The following is a 19169-nucleotide window of genomic DNA, read 5'->3' as shown; positions in this document are numbered from 1 at the left end:
CTAGCACTCTCCTTCTCTAAAGCCTGAACTGTTCATCGGAACTTTTTCTAAGGAGTTAGATTTGATAATGTTTTCTTTCTCAGGTAAAAGATGGCCTTAACCAGAAGCCAGAAAAAGGGAGAAATGGAATCAGGTATGTGTACTTCCTTAACACTTAAGTTATATCAGCTTCTTATGGAAGTAATGTGTACCCATGGTAAAATCCAGCTGTGACAAGGATATCAAATGAGAGTCTGGGGTTTCCCCCAAGAATGTGAGGCTGGTTCAGTATTTTTTAAGTCATAAATAAAATCCATCATCTTAATATACTAAAGAGGAAAATCCACATCATCAAATCAATTGATGCAGAAAAAAGACTTGATAAAATTCAGCATCCATCCATTTAACAACCCTCAGCAAACTAGGAGCCGAAGGGAAGTTCCTTATTCTGAAAAAGGACTGAACTTCCCTGGTGGTCCAGCAGTTAACAGTCTGCCTGCCAGGGCAGGGGGCACAGGTTCAGCCCCTGGTCAGGGAAGATTCCTCACGCCACGGGGCAACTAAGCTTGCTCCACCAGTGCTGAGCCCACATACTGCAGCTGCTGAAGCCTGGGTACGCTAGAGCCCACGCTCCACGAGAGAAGCCAGCACAGTGGGAAGCCCGTGCCCCGCAGAAGAGTGGCCCCCGCTCACCACAACTAGAGAAAGCCCGTGCGCAGCAACAAAGACCCAGCACAGCAAAATAAACAGAATTTTTAAAAATCCCAGCTAACATTGCACTTAATGGCAGAAGTCTAAATGCTGCCCCCCCGCAAAATCAGGAACTAGGTCAGGTTGCCTACTCCATTCTTTTTCAAGATCCTTGCAGATGCTAGCGCCATGAGGCAAGAAAAATACGTAAAAGCACCTAGATTGGAAAGGAAGAAATAAAAGTCTCTCTACACGCAAAAGGCATGAATGTCTACATCACAAGTCCCATGGACTTGATAGCAAAAGCTCATAGACTCACTAGGTGAGTTTAGAAGGGTTACAGGATACAAGGCCAATGACAAGAAAAACGTATTTGTATATACCAGCAATAAATGATTGGAAGCTATACCTTTTCAGTTCAGTCGCTCAGTCATGTCCGACTCTGCGACCCCATGAATCGCAGCACACCAGGCCTCCCTGTCCATCACCAACTCCCGGAGTTCACTCAAACTCATGTCCATCAAGTCAGTGATGCCATCCAGCCATCTCATCGTCTGTTGTCCCCTTCTCCTCCTGCCCCCAATTCCCTCCCAGCATCAGGGTCTTTTCCAATGAGTCAACTCTTCGCATGAGGTGGCCAAAGTATTAGAGTTTCAGCTTTAGCATCATTCCTTCCAAAGAACACCCAGGACTGATCTCCTTTAGGATGGACTGGTTGGACCTCCTTGCAGTCCAAGGGACTCTCAAGAGTCTTCTCCAACACCACAGTTCAAAAGCATCAATTCTTCAGTGCTCTGCTTTCTTCACAGTCCAACTCTCACATCCATACATGACCACTGGAAAAACCATAGCCTTGACTAGACGGACCTTTGTTGGCAAAGTAATGTCTCTGCTTTTCAATATGCTATCTAGATTGCTCATAACTTTCCTTCCAAGGAGTGTCTTTTAATTTCATGGCTGCAGTCACCATCTGCAGTGATTTTGGAGCCCCCAAAAATAAAGTCTGACACTGTTTCCACTGTTTCCCCATCTCTTTCACCATTTTTAAATTATGAGAATGCTAAAAGATTTAGTCTCTTAGCAAATTTTAAGTATATTGTATTAATTAATTATAGTTATTGTGCTGTACTTTGGATCCTTAGAACTTATTCATCTTAAAACTGAAACTTGAGACTTCTCTGGTGATCCAGTGTTTAGGCCTCCCTGCTCACAATGCAGGGGGCCTGGGTTCAACTCCTGGTCAGGGAACTAGATCCCACAGGCCACAACTCAGAGTTTGCATGCCGCAAGTAAAAGCATCCCGCGTGCTGCAACCAAGACCTGGTGCAGTCAAATAAATAAACATATTCTCAAAAAACTGAACGCTCATGCCCTTCGACCAACATCTCCCTTCCCCATTCTCCCCCTACTTGGCAACTACCACTCATTTTTGTTTCACCTAGGTATGCACCCCAAAGAAACAGAAATATATGTCCACTCAGAAACTTGTAGATAAATGGTCAAAGCACAGACGAAAATGTAGAAACAATTAAAATGCCCATCAGCTGATGAACAAACTGTGGTCTGACCATACAATGGAATATTATTCAGTCACGAAAAGGGATGGAGTACTGCTGTCTGCTGCAGTGTGAACGCACCTTAAAGGCATGATACCAAGCTGGAGAGGCCGGGCACCCAGACCTCCGGCCGTGTGATTCCATGTACGTGAAACAGCAGCGTATCCACAGAGAGAGAAAGCCAGGGGGCGAGGTGGTTGCCAGGGCCTGGGGGTGGGAGGGGCGGGAGGAGCCGGGGGGGGGGGGGTGGGAGGGGCACTGCCCGCGCGGCCGCGTGTCCTTCTGGACTGACGAGAACCGGGGCTGTTGTGCTGCATGCACGGCCCTGTGGCTGCAGTGAAATCACTGAATTGTAGGCTTTATTTACAGGGGTGAGTTTTGCTGCATGTGAATTCTGTCTCATAAAGCCTGTTTATTTTTCATGGAAGAGGAACAAATCTCTCTGTCCCCCAGTTACTCTTTAAGGAACCGGTCCCATTTGTGTCCTTTCCTCAGCTGGCTCCCACTGAGAAAACTTTGCAGCTTAGGTCCTGGTGCACTAAGAGGCCAACGCCAAGGCTTCCTTAACGGGACCCTAGGATTTGCCCTAGTCAAAACTCTTAGAGCTCAGTAGGTCTTGAACCTCTGCTTTCCTCACCCTTCAAAGAGCTCAGAATGTGTTTGCTGCTTATGCTTTACTATTTTCTGTGTGTATGAGAACACATCTGATATTTGTGATGTTGCTTTTTTTTTTCTCAGATTATTTCCATTCTTACTGGTATCTCATACCAACCCTAAGACATATGTCAGGCAGGCAATAGTACTCAAGTGTTAGGGTAATGTTTTAAGTCTTATGTCTTGTACAAAGCCAGGCCCCAGGCCCAAGGGTCTACTCCTAATTTCATGCTATTTCCACTGTAGGTGTTTCAAATGGTTCATCTTGGTCTTCTATAGAAGTGTCGTTTACAGTTTGGAGCAGAATTCATTCTGTTAGGCTCCTGTCGACCTCCACCAGGTTCAGTTTTCTACTCAAATCACCTGTCAAATGACACCAAGGCCAATGCCTAAGGACGTTTGGACTTGAATTTCATTCATAAAAATGTTCCCTCAGTCCCTGCAATTTGACCGATATTACTTACTGCTGCAAACATAGATGAAACTTGGCCACCATTGACAAAAAAAATTAATAGTCCACCTAAAGAAAAAATAGAGAATTTTATTTGAGCCGATCTGAGAAGTATAACCCAGGAAGCACTCTTCCAGAAAACTCTGAGACCTGCTCCACTTGTTAGAAGTCAAAGGTACTTCATTTATACAAAGATACTTCCAAATATACATTTTTCAGACACAAGGTTATACATCAAAATGACACACTGACGTTTGTGCATCAGGCTCACCAAAAACACAGATCTGAATGTACAATGCGAGCAGCAGGTAACCATGACCATGACCCCCTACTGAATAAGGAAGCAATGTTATCGTCCAAGGACTCACATTGCTGGCATCAGAGGAAACAAAACAAAGAAGCATTGATCTCTGCGGTGGAGCCAGCATTCTCACCTTTGAGGAGGTCTGGTTAATGTATAATGAAGACACATGCCATTAGGGAGGGCTCAGTATAGGTAAGGAGTATGTTATGCTTCATTTTCTTGTCCTGCCTTGAAACATAAATTTTATTCCATCACCCTATATTTTATGGATGTGAAAGTTACATTGTTCTTTATGGTACTTAAGTATATACCATTATCACTTCTCATTCTCTAAATTGGATGATCTGTATACCTTCACTCATCTCTCTGTCAGAAAAGACCCACCGGTCTTATTTGGGGCAGCCCACTTCTCCTCCCTGGGGCAGTATAAGAATGTCAGAGTCTTCTCTAGCCTGGAACGTTTGAGGAAGGGGTCTCTAACCATTTGTCCCCCTGGTCACCGCCTATATGGTCCTTTGGAGGAAATAACCCAGCGGGTCCCATGGAAGCTTGGGCACAGGGGACACTGCAGAGACTAGAAACCTTGGGACCCAGCGCCCAGTGCTCCTGGGTGTTCCATTCCCAGCCGTATTCCTACGGGATGCTGGTCACTGTTACTCTGTGATCTGCAGGCATAGGTCTCTGCCGTCTAAAGGGAATTCCTTAAAACTCTGCTTCCTGGGCTGGCCCAAGTCATCCTCTCCACTCCTTGGAGCCCCTCCTTGCCTGAGGGTGCTCTTTAAAAAGGTAAAGGAAATAATTGGGCTTCTCTAACCCCCAAAAGAAGCCCCAGTTGGAGACTGACTTTTAGGTACTCAGCAACTTCTGCTTTTGGTCGTTCACTGCTTTGGCTCTCGAGTTTCTGGAGTAAGAAGCCCAAAGACACGGCTGCCTTCTGGAAAGGAAAGAGATCAGCACCTATTTCAACCCATACTTGCTGCTGCTGCTGCTGCGTCGTTTCAGTGGTGTCCGACTCTGTGCAACCCCATAGACGGCAGCCCACCGGGCTCTCCCGTCCCTGGGATTCTCCAGGCAAGAACACTGGAGTGGGTTGCCATTTCCTTCTCCAATGCATGAAAGTGAAAAGTGAAAGTGAAGTCACTCAGTCGTGTCCGATTCTTAGTGACCCCATACTTAATATCCCCAAATATCACTGAAATAGTTCCTAGTTACAAAGTAGTTAGAAGAGTTCCCAGCGTTTCACTGTGTGAAATAAATTCTTTTAGGTGTGTTCTAACCAGCAGGCAAGCAAAGACAGACCTAGACGCGGTTACTTTCTGTCTTTATGCTCTAGAAGACCTCTGCAAACATCTTAAATTCCTTCCAAAAGGAAACAGCCCAGCTTCAGTGCAACATACTGTGACCTAGAGCAAATAGTCCGCTCACAAGACTGATGGTTTTCTGTTTCAGATTCGTAAATGCTTTTGGCGAGAGCTTCAACGTCACAATGGATGGGGAAGTTTACAACAATGTCTCCAGTCACAATGCCAGTGAATATCTTTTTTTCTCTTCTGGAGTGTAAGTGCCTACAATGGCCACTTTGCTCTACAGTTAAGGGTTTCAAGCCTTTTTCTTTAATTAGTATATTGAAGATTTCAATACCAAGAATGTTAACCTGTATCAACCTTTTTTTTTTTTTTTTTTTAGAAAGAGCTTCACAATAAACTCACCAGAGATTTCACAACCGTGTGGAAAAGAGTTCAAAACATCCTACCTTGGGTTTGGTAGCGCGTTTACCTATGTAATCACCAGAAAGGTTAGTGACTCATTGCACTGAGTCAGACATGCCACTCAAACGTTATTGATGAGAGTCCTTGCAAACAGAACATAGGAATGATTTAATGGAGTAATATAAGGGTCTGTATTTTAAACAAGTTTTAGGATTAATTCAGTTCACCGCTAATTCTTTAGTTTATCATTGCCTTAAGTTTGCTGTTAGAATAAAATTACACAGACTGACTTACTCTAAAAATTCACGTTGACCAGTATCTGATGCTTCCTCGTAGACATTTAACATAGACTTTGGAAACTGTTAGTTCAAAGAGCTGGGAATGTTTTCAACAAACCTGACTTCCAGCCTACTCTCTCGTTGAAGAGGAAAAAGCTAGTGAACAGACTTTCCAGTCCCGCCGAGGCCATCCAAGTCCGAGGATAAAATGCAGGGTTGCACGTTTACATTTACAAGATGTACTGTCTGGATGGATTGAATGAGGTGACCCCGAAGGTCCAGGTTCAGTTGGCCGGGCTGCGTGATTTGTATTCTGAAAGCAGTCTCGATTTTCATGTCTTCTTGTCTCTGCCTCCCTGGTCCAGAGTAACGGTTGCCCCGAAGCAAAGGCTTTCGAAGACATCTCCCCAAACACAGTCAGCATGGCTCTGCAGATCCCGCAGTACTTCCTCCTCACCTGCGGCGAGGTGGTCTTCTCCGTCACCGGGCTGGAGTTCTCCTACTCTCAGGTCTCTTGGCTACTGTCTTTACACCCCTCGCCTGCAGCCCTGCCTTCCGAAAACGCTGCTGGGGCTTAACAGTGAGCTGGAGCAGCCATGCACTTACAGTGTAAAAGAAAACTCTAGAAATGTGGGTAGATCATGGTAGATTCTACTGAACATGGTTTTAGAGACTACCCAGTCTTATTTGCTGAATAAGAATATTACTGTTTAGGCAATTTGCTGGTGATCCAGTGGTTAGGACTCCATGCTTTCTCAGCCAAGGGCACAGGTTCAATCCCTGGTTAGGAAACTGAGACCCCACCAGCCTCATGGTGAGGCCCCCCCACCCAAAAAAAGGAATATTACTGTTTAGCATTACGACTGTCCACCTATAGGTGTCTGAATTCCCAGTTATATGTTAGAATTTGGGGTCCTAAGTAGGAAAAATTCTATTAATGACCATTACCAGGGTCAAGATGGTCAGTGGTTCCATGTTCTCAAACAACCCCATCCGTAACAGCGTTCACATACAGGTCCTCATTGTCATTAAGATTCCCTTGAGGTCTCTTCGTAACTCCCAGTAAACCCACCGATTAAGGTCTCACTCTTAAAAGTTAAAAAATAGTTTTGCTTTTGTGAACGTTAGACTAATGAGGCACATTTTGCTGATACCTGAATTTAGAGCTTAGGTTCTGAACTGGTTTATCACAATGCGGCTAGAGCCGTCATAACCCCCACGTGCCTAGTATCTTCACATTTTGCAGTAAAGACTGTAAATGTGAGCTGGATGATCCTTTTCTGCAATGACCTCACAGTCTAGTTAAGGAGATGACTACAACACAGGTGACGAGAGTTTGCTTGGTGAGTAGTTTTGGTGACTTGGCAGGAAAACCCTCCAAAGAGCAAGCGGACAACACAGAGAGCAGCCTCCACTCAGGGTGAAGGAGATGTCAGGCTGGGTGGCTTTGTTTGAAAATTCTTCTATGGAGATAGAATCAGTTCATCTGTAGATTCGTCCGTTTCATTAGGATGATAATTCTGCAAGCATGCAGAGAGTGAAGAACAAACGACTCTTGTGTGCTCATCCAACATGAGCATTTGGGATGTCTTGTCATCCAAGTGATAGTCCTTTTCGCATTTAAACCAACCCAACTCTTAATGTGCCTTCTGGGGAGTCGGCGGCCTCATTAAGGGAGTTGTTGAGTTAGGCGTGATCTCCTGCTCTGAGCTTGGCGTCTAACTTGGGACTCACTCTTTCTCGTTCCCTTCAGGCTCCTTCCAACATGAAGTCGGTACTTCAAGCAGGATGGCTGTTGACCGTGGCCGTCGGCAACATCATCGTGCTTATTGTGGCAGGAGCAGGCCAGTTCAGTGAACAGGTACAGATGCAAACAGAGATCACGTGTACCTCTGTCTTGTCTGTTGATGACCCTCCCTGGTGGTGGTTTAGTCACTAAGTTGTGTCCGACTCTTGTGACCCCATGGACCCGCCAGGCTCCTCTGTCCATGGGATTTTCCAGCCAAGAATACTGGAGTGGATTGCCATTTCCCGTCTGTATATACACGTGGTCGTCTCCACTAATGGCCAAATAACACCCTCAGAGCCAGCCAGACAGAGCAGTTCCCAAACACCCTCACGGCCAAGTGTGTGCTCATTCTGCTTGTTTCTCCTTGGTGTTACACGGCCGGAATATAACCAGATGTAGCCACGTGTGGTTAACAGGCTGGGCTGTGCTCTCTGTGCTCAGTCGTGTCTGACTCTTTGCAACCCCACAGACTATAGCCCACCAGCCACTCTGTCCATGAAGATTCTCCAAGCAAGAATACTGGATTGGGTTGCCATGCCCTCCTCCAGGGGATCTTCCCGACCCAGGGGTCAAACCCAGGGTCTCCCACATTGCAGGCAGATTCTTTACTGTCTGAGCCACCACCAGGGAAGCCTGAGGTTAACATACTGACACCCTAATATCATTTACTATCAAAGGAAACATCTTTTCCTAGCTGCATTGATTGCAGAGTAATGGCCCCAAACCAGGCATGTTATCCAGAAAGTTTCATACCACCAAAAGTTAAAACCATTCTAAAGGTTGTTGTAATTTTTCCCATTTAAAATGAGGGCTTTTCTGGTTCTAGAACTCTATCCCTCAGCACTCAGCATCTCTGCCTCATAAGAGAGCTGTCCCTTAGCTCATCAGATTCATTACCAACCCCACCAGGACCCATCAGGGTCTATCCTGCCTGCTCTTGACCTCACGGTATTGCCAAAGGGTAATTTAGAACGTTTCAGCACATTCTTTTTCCCTCAAGAGTACTGCCTGGTGTTCTGTTGGTCCAGCTTTTTGCCTTAAGACTTGGGTTTTTAGAGATTTTTTCTCATTTTCTTATGGGTGTCCAGAGCTGTTAGAAGAATTACATTCAGGAAAAGCTGGCCATTCTGTGTCTGTGGCCATAGCCTACTGATTTTCCCCAACAACTGCATTTCCAACACCTTTGATCTAGATGTCGAAAGAAAAACTACCCGCAGTGTATACATGCATTCCCGTAACCTCTACTGTTTTTGTTTTTTTCCTGCTCCAACTCAAACTCTTCGAAGTGGGCCGAGTACGTTCTGTTTGCGGCGTTGCTTCTGGTCGTCTGCGTAATATTTGCCATCATGGCTCGATTCTATACGTACATCAACCCAGCAGAGGTTGAAGCTCAGTTTGATAAGGATGACAAGGAAGATTACCTGGAAAAGAGTAACCCATACGCCAAGCTGGACTCCGTCTCCCAGACACAAATGTGAATGTCAGGAAGCCCGCGGAGCCGGGGCTGGCCCCAGGATGTGCCCAGGGGTCTGTCCCCTGGGGGCAGGACGCTCTGTTGGGTGGCCTCTGATGGGGAAGGCTTCAGAACTGTGGACCAAACCAAGTCAGCTGCTTTCTCAGCAGCCGGCAGTGAACCGGAAACTCCAAAAGAAGTCCTTTTGTTTGTTTTTAGAGAAGTCTTATTTAAAGCGTGCACGCACACACACTTTTATAACAGAGTCCATACTCTGCCTTAACTCCTTTTCCTAACACACAAATAAAGTTTTTTGGACTAACTTGAATTTTTGAAACGGTAGCAAATTTCCGTACTGTTTGTATTCGCACACTCTGTGGAAACAATGTTAAATGAGGCAATAAGTGAATGGTTAGGCTTTTGAATGGTATGTATTCATAATAAGGGCCGGCTGGTATTAACTGATAACTCTACCTTCTGTTTTTAGTTCTGTTTTTCCATTCCCTACCTCTTTGTAAATTATGTATAACTCGAAAAACCACTCAGGTAAAGGCAAGTCATGATTTTTGGAGTTTCAACGGTATGAAATAAACTCTCATTCTCAAGAGTAAGTGTCTGTATGTTGGGGGGCAGGGTAAAAAGTCCTTACTGTGCTTCCTGACTATACAAGCCATGCCCGCTCATTAGATGCCCGCACATCGGAATTTCATCAAAGGTGGCAAAAGCAGGAACAAAGCAAGGCCCACAGACAGGAAATTCCAGAAACAGGAGATGTCAAGGTTTCCTTCTTTTGGCCCTGCTTTTCTCAGGGGTATCTCTAACCTACACGTCTCTTTTATTATTAGAATCTTCCTATGTTCATATCTCTGTACCATCTCAAAGGGTTTATCTCAATTCTCGTGAGCATTTTTCTGCTTGAATAAAAATCGTTCCAAAATACTGTAAATACTCCCTGCCCAGTCCATCCTATAAGTATTTATCATACAGCCATTCCCAGGTGTCAGAGCCAGACCGAGTCTGCCTTGACGCTCCCGTAAAAAACAAGCAACAGTTTATTTCAGACGCATGCCCAGCTGTGAATGTGGGCACTGGTTCCTGGGTTTGGAGCTTGGATCTCTGAGACACCTCTGCACAAGCTGATCATCACACAGTGGAGAGGGAATGACGCAGAGACAGAGTCCACAGTGAGAAACGGGAATGCAATGAGCAAAGCTTGCTGAGGGATCTCTTCAGTCCTTCGGAGCAAGTCCCCATTCTCAACTGAGGAGGCTCTTTCTTCCATGGGTATGTCACCTTTCTCTCCGTTCACTGTGATCCACCAGCTTCTGTCTCCTGGAATGCAGTGGGTTCTCTTTCCCATCAAAGGCAAAAAAAAATCAGATCCTGAGACACTTAGTCCTGACCCACCCTCGCTCGTGCGCCCCTCCTGGCAAAGTCCTCTTCGTCTTTGGGATCCAGGCCACCTCTTCCAACAACTGTCCTGCCCCTCAGTTTTGTTACTGATTTAAGTCACATTGGGCTTCCCTTGTGGCTCAGCTGGTAAAGAATCCGCCTGCAATGCGGGAGACCTGGGTTCCATCCCTGGGTTGGGAAGATCCCCTGGAGAAGGGAAAGGCTACCCACTCCAGTATTCTGGCCTGGAGAATTCCGTGCAGAAGTCCATGGTGTCGCAAAGAGTCGGACATGATGGAGCAACTTTCTCTTCACTTTGAGTCTCATGGACCCTGCTTGGGCCCTCACCCAAGCTGGGTTCATGTAGACAAATAGCAAAACTGAAGCTGAGATTGACTGAGCACAAACTTAATTCAGTAGCCAAAGAATGGAGAAATTGAGACTGAGTTCACAGATCAACTTCTTACCCTTCTGGCAAGAGAGATTTGATTTCAGAGTAAAGACAAAAGGAGGTGGACTGAGGCTGATGATGGGGAAACATATGCCATCTACCCCGGGGGGTGGGGCGGGGGCTGTTTCAAGGAAGTGGAGTGCCGCTCTGCTTATGCTTTTCTGGTCCTCGGTGTCCGGTCATGGCTGTTGGTATCATCTAATATGCTAATGATGCTAATGTAGTAAAATCAGTTTCTAATGAGACTCGGTCTGTCGGAGATCAGATTCTGCTGCCATCTTGGTCCCAGCTGGTTCCGTTTGTTTGTTTACAGCTTCCTTTCTTATCTCTAGACCCTTTAAGATTTTGCTCACACCTGCTACAGGTATGGTTGGCAGGTTTTGAACAAGAACATGTTCATGTTGCCCTGACAGCAGTTTGGCTGTCTCTCTTCTGCTCTTCCATCACTCACCCCTGATCTAATGATCAGGGCACTTTGATCGTTAGAGGTGAGTTTTTAGACTTCCCTGGTGGCTCAGATGGTAAAGCGTCTGCCTGCAATGTGGGAGACCTAGGTTTGATCCCTGAGTCAGGAAGATCCCTTGGAGAAGGAAATGGCAACCCACTCCAGTGTTCTCGCCTGGAGAATCCCATGGATGGAGGAGCCTGGTGGGCTACAGTCTGGGGTCGCAAAGAGTTGGACACAACTGAACGACTTCATTTTCTTTCTTTCTTTCAGAATAAACTTGCTTTAATCTTCCCATTTCTTCCAAACAGAATCAATACTGCTGGGAGCCACCATGGGTGTTTTGGACTTTATTCACAAAACTTTGAACAGTGGCAGGTGTCATGGGGGAGGAGTGGCCGGGGGGACACTTGGGGCCAGATCCACGACCTCTGGTCTTCCGCCCTTTCCCTGGCCCCCATTTTTCTGTGCCTTACACCTTTCTCTAGGTTCCAGGCTGATCGGTGTTTAACCAAAATAATTCACTGACTTTAACGTTGGCTGTGTTCAAGTACGATCCTGTGTGGGTTGGGAGAATGTCTGAAATGGAAATGAATTCCTTGGAAATAGCAGGATTTCATTGCTTTTACCTAAAAGCCAGAATATTGGGGGTTTTTCTGTTTTGTTTTTGTTTTTTAATTTTTATATTGGAGTATAGTTGATTTACAATATTGTGTTAGTTTCAGGTGTACAGCACAGTTATTAGGTTATTTATATACATATCTATTCTTTTTCAGATTCTAATCCATGTAGGTTATTATAGAGTATTGAGTAGAGTTGCCTGTGCATATTATACAACAAGTCCTTATTGATTATCTATTTTATATATACTAGTGTGCATATGTTAATCCCATACTCTCAATTTATCCCTCCCTCTCCCCTTTCCTGTTTGGTAACCATGTTTGTTTTCTGTGTCTGTGAGTCTGTTTCTGTTTTGTAAATAAGATTATTTGTATCATTTTTTAGATTCCACATGTAAGTGATATTGTATATTTGTCTGTTTCTGTCTGACTTAACTTCACTTAGTATGATAATCTCCAGGTCCATTCATGTTGCTGAAAATGGCATTATTTTATCCCTTTTATGGCTGAATAATATCCCATTGTCTGTATGCACCGCATCTTCTTTACCCATTGCTCTGTCGATGGGCATTTAGGTTGCTTCCATGTCCTGGCGATTGTAAACAGTGCTGCAGTGGACATAATCTTTTTAAATTATGGTTTTCTCTGGATATATGCGCGGGAGTGGGATTCCTGGATCACACAACAGCTCTATGTTTAGTACCGTAGCGGGACCTCCATCCTGTTCTCCGTAGCGGCTGCACCAGTTTGCATTCCCACCACCAGTGTCGGAGGGGCCCCTTCTCACCACACCCTTTCCAGCATTTCCTGTCTATACACTTTTTGGTGGAGAATATTTTTTAAAGTGGTTATAATGTCCACATGAGTCTTATCAGCCTATTCTTGTTTTGCTTCCACATGCCTCCGTAATGTTGTTTTTTTTCTTTTTGGTGGTGGTTCTTTATTTCTTTCAGGGTACTAAGATATTTATTCTGTGGTCTATTTTAGAATTTTTAAAAAGTTACTTCATTAAATGTATGTTCCAGTTTGATTTCTGTTAACCATTGTGGCCATGCATTCTGGACTTTTTTTTTTTTGCGGCTTCATTTTTTTCTATGACAAATGATAGTGGTTAACATGTACTGGACCCTGAATGTGGGCAGACGGCCTGTGAAGCGCTTTACTGTGTCAAGTTTACAAGCATGTAGCCTTGGCAACAGCCCTAGAATATAGATTACTGTTATTATTCTGATTTCACAAAGGAGAGAAAACAGGAACTGAGAAACCAGGTAATCTGCCCAAGGTCACATCCACCATCTGGCTCCAGAGCCCAGGCCACCAACCACTACACAAACCTGCCTCTCAACTGCCAATGCTTACTGGACAGTATGGATTAAATGAATTTAATCCTTTGAACAATACTAAACAATGTCTTAATACCCCCATTTTAAAGATAGGAAAACTGAGGCATAACCAGCTTAATTAACTTGCCCACAGCCATATAGCCAGCATGAACCCAAGCCCTTCTGAGCAGGGACGAGTGCCTGCCTCCCCATCACCAGGCTGTCCAATCTCCTTTCACGTTGTCAAATGCAGACGTGTGACGGCAGGGCTGACGTACCAGGTCCAAGAGCGAAGAGGGGACTGGACTGAGGGACCTCAGGGAAACACGGTTCACCTGATACCCAGGTGGACACCCCAGGCCTGGCCTCGGTGAGCAAGAGGGGCATGTATAGGTAACTGGGAAATCCTGCTCTCAAAGGATTACACGGAAAAGGATTAAACACATTTGCCATCTTCGAGAGAGCCAGGCCCTCCTGTAAAGATCTTGTAACGTTCTGGGAACACTGGGACCCCCTCCCCAGTCGCTCTGGGTTTTGCACACCTCCAGCACCAGGGAGAGTCCATCACTGGCTCCTCCAGTGTCATGGAGATCAGCTCTGAAGCTCGCCATGCCAGGCCCAGGGTCTCAGCTGCAGGGAAGCCAATTTGGGAGGTGGGGCATGGGGGTGAGCCACAGAGGAGGGGCCAGCAAGCCACAGCGAGGGCCGAGGGCTGTAGAGGAAGAGCAGGCTGTTTTGTTCTCTTTTTTTTAGTTGTGGCAAAATACTGGGTTGACCAATACATTCATACGAGGTTTTCTATAAGCTGTAAGATGGGGTGGGGGAGGGATGGGGCGAACCCAAATGAACTTTTTGGCCAACCCAATACATACAAAATAAAGCTCACCACTGAGCCATTTTGAAGTTACAGAGTCCGGGGGTGTTATGAGCATCCACGCGGCTATATAACCATCACCACCGGCCCACTCCAGAACTTCTTTCGTCTTGCAAGACAAACTTATCCTCATTGAACACCAATTCCCCGCTACTCCGCCCCTCCTCCTGCAATTCTCCTTGCAGTCGCCTCCATCCTGTGATGTCGGAGGCCTGGCAGGCTTTCTGGAGAAGTCCTGCATGTCAGGAGCCTTAGCTCACCCCCGATCAAAGGCGATCAATAAGACTGGCCTGGGGCTCTGAGGGGTGTCAGCGAGGACACAGCCCGCCTCCAGCCCCTGCAGCCTTGTCCCCGCTTCCCAAATCCTGCTCACCTCTGACCATTCAGAGCTCCAGGGTTTTTATCTGATGGAACATTTGGCTTGTGTTAATGGAACTTGGAGGCTCCATTCTGTGTGTGCGTGCTAAGTCACTTCAGTCGTGTCCAACTCTTTGCAATCCCATGGGCTGTAGCCTGCCAGGCTCCTCTGTCCATGGGATTCTCCAGGCAAGAATACTGGAGTGGGTTGCCATGCCCTCCTCCAGAAGATCTTCCCAACCCAGGGATCGAACCCACGTCTCTTATGTCTCCTGCATTGGCAGGTGGGTACTTTACCACTAGCGCCACCTGGAAAGCCCTTGGTTGCTCCATAGATGGGTTTAAAGGGAACAGGGGACAGATCTGTAAGGCTGCTGTCCTGGTGCCCTCGAGACAGCCTTGCACTGGCCGGGCTCTGTCTTATTGACCACCTTTGATCAGGGGTGAGCTGAGGCCCCTGACACGCGGGACTTCTCCAGAAAGCCTGCCAGGCCTCCGACATCACATCCTTGAGCTTCCTAAGGCCGAAGGCTGCTGTGAAGCCCTAAGAGCTTTCTACTCGTGCAGGAGTCAGAGGATGGGTCCAGACGGCGGGCCTTTGTGCCTGGGGACTGTCCTGTCCTCAGCGCTGAGTGAAGAAGTGCTTCCCTGGTCACTTTCCATCTCACGCGCAGCTCCTAAAATGGTCTATGCCCCCATCACCACAGGCAAGAGGAGGGAGGTGCAGCCAACTCACAGAACTCGCTCTGACAGGTTTCCCAGCTTTGCAATCACCAGCAAAAAGGTGCTGGGAGCCCTTCCCTAAAGGGCCTCTTTGGGCAGAGAGGACGGTCCCAGCTGCCCCCTGCTGTTTGGCAGATTTCTATCTCGGTGAGACTCACCCTCAGTAAGGTTAACCTGGAGTAAGACTAACCTTCAATCGGTCAGCCATCTTAACTTGGGTCCTTGGTTTGGTTTTCAAACCTGCAAAGAATTCTTCATGCATCCCACTCAGCTGCTGACAGCACAGCCCACGTGTGTCCAGTAAGTGCTGACGACCTAGAGCAGGCGGCCCAGCTGGGAGGGAGCGAGGGAGCCCTTGCTTTGGAATTCATGCACTTAGAAGTGAAAGCTCTCTGCCCCACCACCCTGCTGCCCCTCTTTCCCTCCCTCCTTCTCTCCAGCCCCCCAGCTTCCAGCATCCCCAAGCCAGAAAGAGAGGCCTCACCAGAAAGCCAACCCTGATGGCATCTTGACCTTGGACCTCCAGCCTCCAGAACTGTAAGGAAATGAATTCCTGTTGTCGAAGCCACTCAGTCTGAGGCATTTTAAGGCAGCCCAAGCTGACTAATAGAGGGGCCACTGTCCCTGTCTGTCAGGGACCGGGGGTGGGGGGTGTTCTGGGACATTCTTGGGCAAACTGGGACGGGTTGGTCAGCCTAATTTAGGAGACAATGCGTATAAAGTGTTCGGGTTTCCTACAGTGCATGGCAAGTAGTAAGCGTGCCATAAATACAATTATTATTTCATCCCTTCAACTAAGTCAGCGCCTACACGGTACTCAATGCAGTTTAACATACTAGGCGCACAAAATAGATAAAGCCTGCTGTCGTGGAGGTGGCCAGCATTTACTGAGTCCCCAGACCAGATCGTCAAAGTCTAGCTGTGACGGGTTGGTGCAGGGATGTGTCAGAATGGGACTACAAAGGTCGAGCCAGCCTGGGCTCTGGGGAGGTGGCCCTCAGACACTTCTCTCCACTGTCCCCCAGCGGAAGCCACCAATCGAGGCCATCACTTTGGTTGCTTCCTGTTTCTAAAAAACAGAAGCCGGAGAAGCTGGGTAGCACTGGGGTCTTGGTTAAATGACCACAGGTGTTTTACCGAATGGCCCTGGGCAAACCCAGCCCAGATTCTTCCTTTTGACTAAGCAGAAAAGAAAACAGTGAATTGAAAGTAGCTCAGTCGTGTCTGAGCTGTCTAGTCCGTGGAATTCTCTACGCCAGAATATTGGAGTGGGGAGCCTTTCCCTTCTCCAGGGGATCTTCCCAACCCAGGATGGAACCCAGGTCTTCCACATTGCGGGTGGATTCTTCACCAGCTGAGCCACAAGGGAAGCCCAAGAATACTGGAGAGGGTAGCCAACAAAGGTCCATCTAGTCAAAGCTATGGTTTTTCCAGTAGTCATGTATGGATCTGAGAGTCGGACTGTAAAGAAATCTGAGTGCTGAAGAACTGACACTTTTGAACTGTGGTGTTGGAGAAGGCTTTTGAGAGTCCAAGCCTTGGACTGCAAGGAGATCCAACCAGTCCATCCTAACCAAGATCAGTCCTGAATATTCATTGTAAGGACTGATGCTGAAGCTGAAACTCCAATACTTTGGCCACCTGATGTGAAGAGCTGACTCATTGGAAAAGACCCTGATGCTGGGAAAGATTGAGGGCAGGAGGAGAAGGGGACAACAGAGGATAAGATGGTTGGATGGCATCACGGACTCAATGGACATGAGTTTGGGTAAACTCTGGGAGTTGGTGATGGACAGGGAAGCCTGGGGTGCTGCAGTCCATGGGGTAGCAAAGAGCTGGACACGACTAAGCGACTGAACTGAAGCCTATCCCTTCTCCAGCGGATCTTCCCGACCCAGGAATCTAACCAAGGTCTCCTGCATTGCAGGTGGATTCTTTACCAGCTGAGTTATCAGGGAAGCCAGGCCATCACAAACTGCTCTCCTGAAAGTTCCCCAGTTTGCCCACAAGATGGCAGAAGAGAACATCCTTGGGAAAACGGGACAACGTGCCAGCAAAAGGCTTTTGTAAATGTTGGGAATACCTTATTAGGAATGTTTCATGAATGTGCATACGAAGGTCTCTTCATACACTGTATATTTTTTTTCTAAATGGTTCATTCTTGGGACTGGCATGAATAGACTCTGTTCTCTCTGGAACTCGGGTACAGATTCCAGCAGGGGTCGCTGTTCCCTGATTTGGCACCAGGCAGCATCTGGAAGCCACTGCTGCTGCTGCTGCTGCTAAGTCGCTTCAGTCGTGTCCGACTCTGTGCGACCCCATAGACAGCAGCCCACCAGGCTCCCCCGTCCCTGGGATTCCCCAGGCAAGAACACTGGAGTGGGTTGCCATTTCCTTCTCCAATGCATGAAAGTGAAAAGTGAAAGGGAAGTCGCTCAGTCCTATCCGACTCTTAGCAACCCCATGGACTGCAGCCCACCAGGCTCCTCCATCCATGGGGTTTTCCAGGCAAGAGTACTGGAGTGGCGTGCCATCACCGCTGGCTTTGTGTAATTGGGGAAAAAACTCACATTTATCAAGCGTGGCAGTTTGCGTTATTTAACTTACACCCTCATCCACTCATTTATTTGTATGGTACATACTTATTAAGCTTCTCCCATTTTCCAGACGCTGATACAGGCCAGATAAACTAATAAATGTAGTGTCAGGTGTTGATAAGCGCTATGAAGCAAAAAATAAACTGAGTGAGGGGTGAAGCCTGATATTTAGGAGTAGCCCAGGAGGGCCTCTCTGAAATGGTGACATCTGAGCAGAGACCTGCATGGAGTAAGGGAAAGAACATTCTGGGGGATCCTGACAAGAGCAGGTGCTTGAGATGGGAATAGGGTTCATGGGTCTAAAACCAGCCAAGAGGCCCCCACGTCCAGAGTGTGGTGAGCAGGGGACGAGGGCAGGGTGACCAGACTGGTCGTGTAGGGCCTTTGGGGGCCGTGATAAGACCTGGGGTTCTTTCCTGTGTGTATCGGGAAGCTGTCAGTGGTTCTCAACCTGGGCTGCTCCTGAGCAGCATCTGAGGAGCCCCAGTGCCTGTGCCTCCCTAGACCCAGATTCAGCATTCTGGGGTTGTAGCCTGAGCATCTGGGTTTTTTCTAAACACAACAGGGAGTATCAATAACAGAGGATGGCACACAGCTTCTGCTGTCATGCATGAGCACAATAGAGGCCGCCGGGCACGGTGGGCCCTGTGCTTCTGTGTGCCTCTCAGGAGCAGCTTCAGAGCCCATGAGCATATGGAGGCGGGGTGTGGGCCACTGAAGACAACACTCAAAACTACGAACTGTAAGCTGGAACTCCTGTCTCCCATCAACACTACTGAATCTTTCCTGGGGAAAATACAACTTCTAAAGCACCGTGAGTCACTCGAAGGTGTGTGATGACCAGTGCAGAAAGCCGGATGGTACAGCTGAGACATGGGCGTGTGTCCATTTCTGTAAACACGTCAGGTGTGTTTAGATGTAAACTCTCCAAGGCGCGGTTCCAATTTCCTCGGTGCTGTTGTTAGAACAGATTACCAGGTCGGTATGTTATTTAGTAGTGATTAAGTGCATGTGAAGCCTTTTGACTGGTCTTTGAAATTTCTCTCTGAACGCAATTAAAAAAAATTTCAAAGAATGGTTGACCCTAAACAATGTGGTTTTAGCAGCAGAGCTAGGAAACAGCACTGCAAGAGCCCTTCTTTGTTCTTCTTCAGTAAACAGTGGTGCGAGGCTTTCAGATTACCGTTCCCTTAGTCAATAGCTCGGCAAGACTGTGTGCAGAGTGGCCGGCCACCTGCTACCCCAAGTTTATTTTGACAAGATAGAGGTGAGGCGCCCAGAAAGCCTTCTCACCAGAGATTTGGCTGCGTGAAATCTGCCCTCACCCACCTGAATCAAAATGATTGCCCAAACACAATCCATCTTGAATACTCTGTACTAATGTAGTATATTTTTTTTATTAGCTTTTTAAATCAAATCAGTACATGCAGTCTAAAAAGGCAAAGATCTCTACAAGACTTGTTTTGCAAAATTGCGATCCACCATTTTCCTTCCCCCAGCCAATTTCCACTCCCTAGAGGCACCA

At 47.0% G+C, this 19169-nt stretch overlaps 1 protein-coding gene across 1 annotated transcript in view; it reads left to right on the top strand.

Moving 5' to 3' along the window:
* SLC15A1 (solute carrier family 15 member 1) overlaps positions 1–9470 on the top strand; it is a 71081-nt gene extending 61611 nt beyond the window's left edge. The window contains exons 20-25 of the mRNA XM_027557881.1: positions 84–133; positions 5084–5191; positions 5321–5429; positions 5987–6130; positions 7375–7482; positions 8697–9470. Coding sequence (XP_027413682.1) covers positions 84–133; positions 5084–5191; positions 5321–5429; positions 5987–6130; positions 7375–7482; positions 8697–8888 — 711 coding nt within the window. The 3' untranslated portion in view covers positions 8889–9470. The remainder of the gene's footprint in view (positions 1–83; positions 134–5083; positions 5192–5320; positions 5430–5986; positions 6131–7374; positions 7483–8696) is intronic.
* Positions 9471–19169: the final 9699 nt, after the last annotated feature.

The sequence above is a fragment of the Bos indicus x Bos taurus genome, chromosome 12 (assembly GCF_003369695.1).
Source record: "Bos indicus x Bos taurus breed Angus x Brahman F1 hybrid chromosome 12, Bos_hybrid_MaternalHap_v2.0, whole genome shotgun sequence".
Lineage (NCBI taxonomy): Eukaryota > Metazoa > Chordata > Mammalia > Artiodactyla > Bovidae > Bos > Bos indicus x Bos taurus.
The sequence above is the reverse complement of the archived record's forward strand: the minus strand, read 5'-3'. Positions and strand labels throughout refer to the sequence as shown.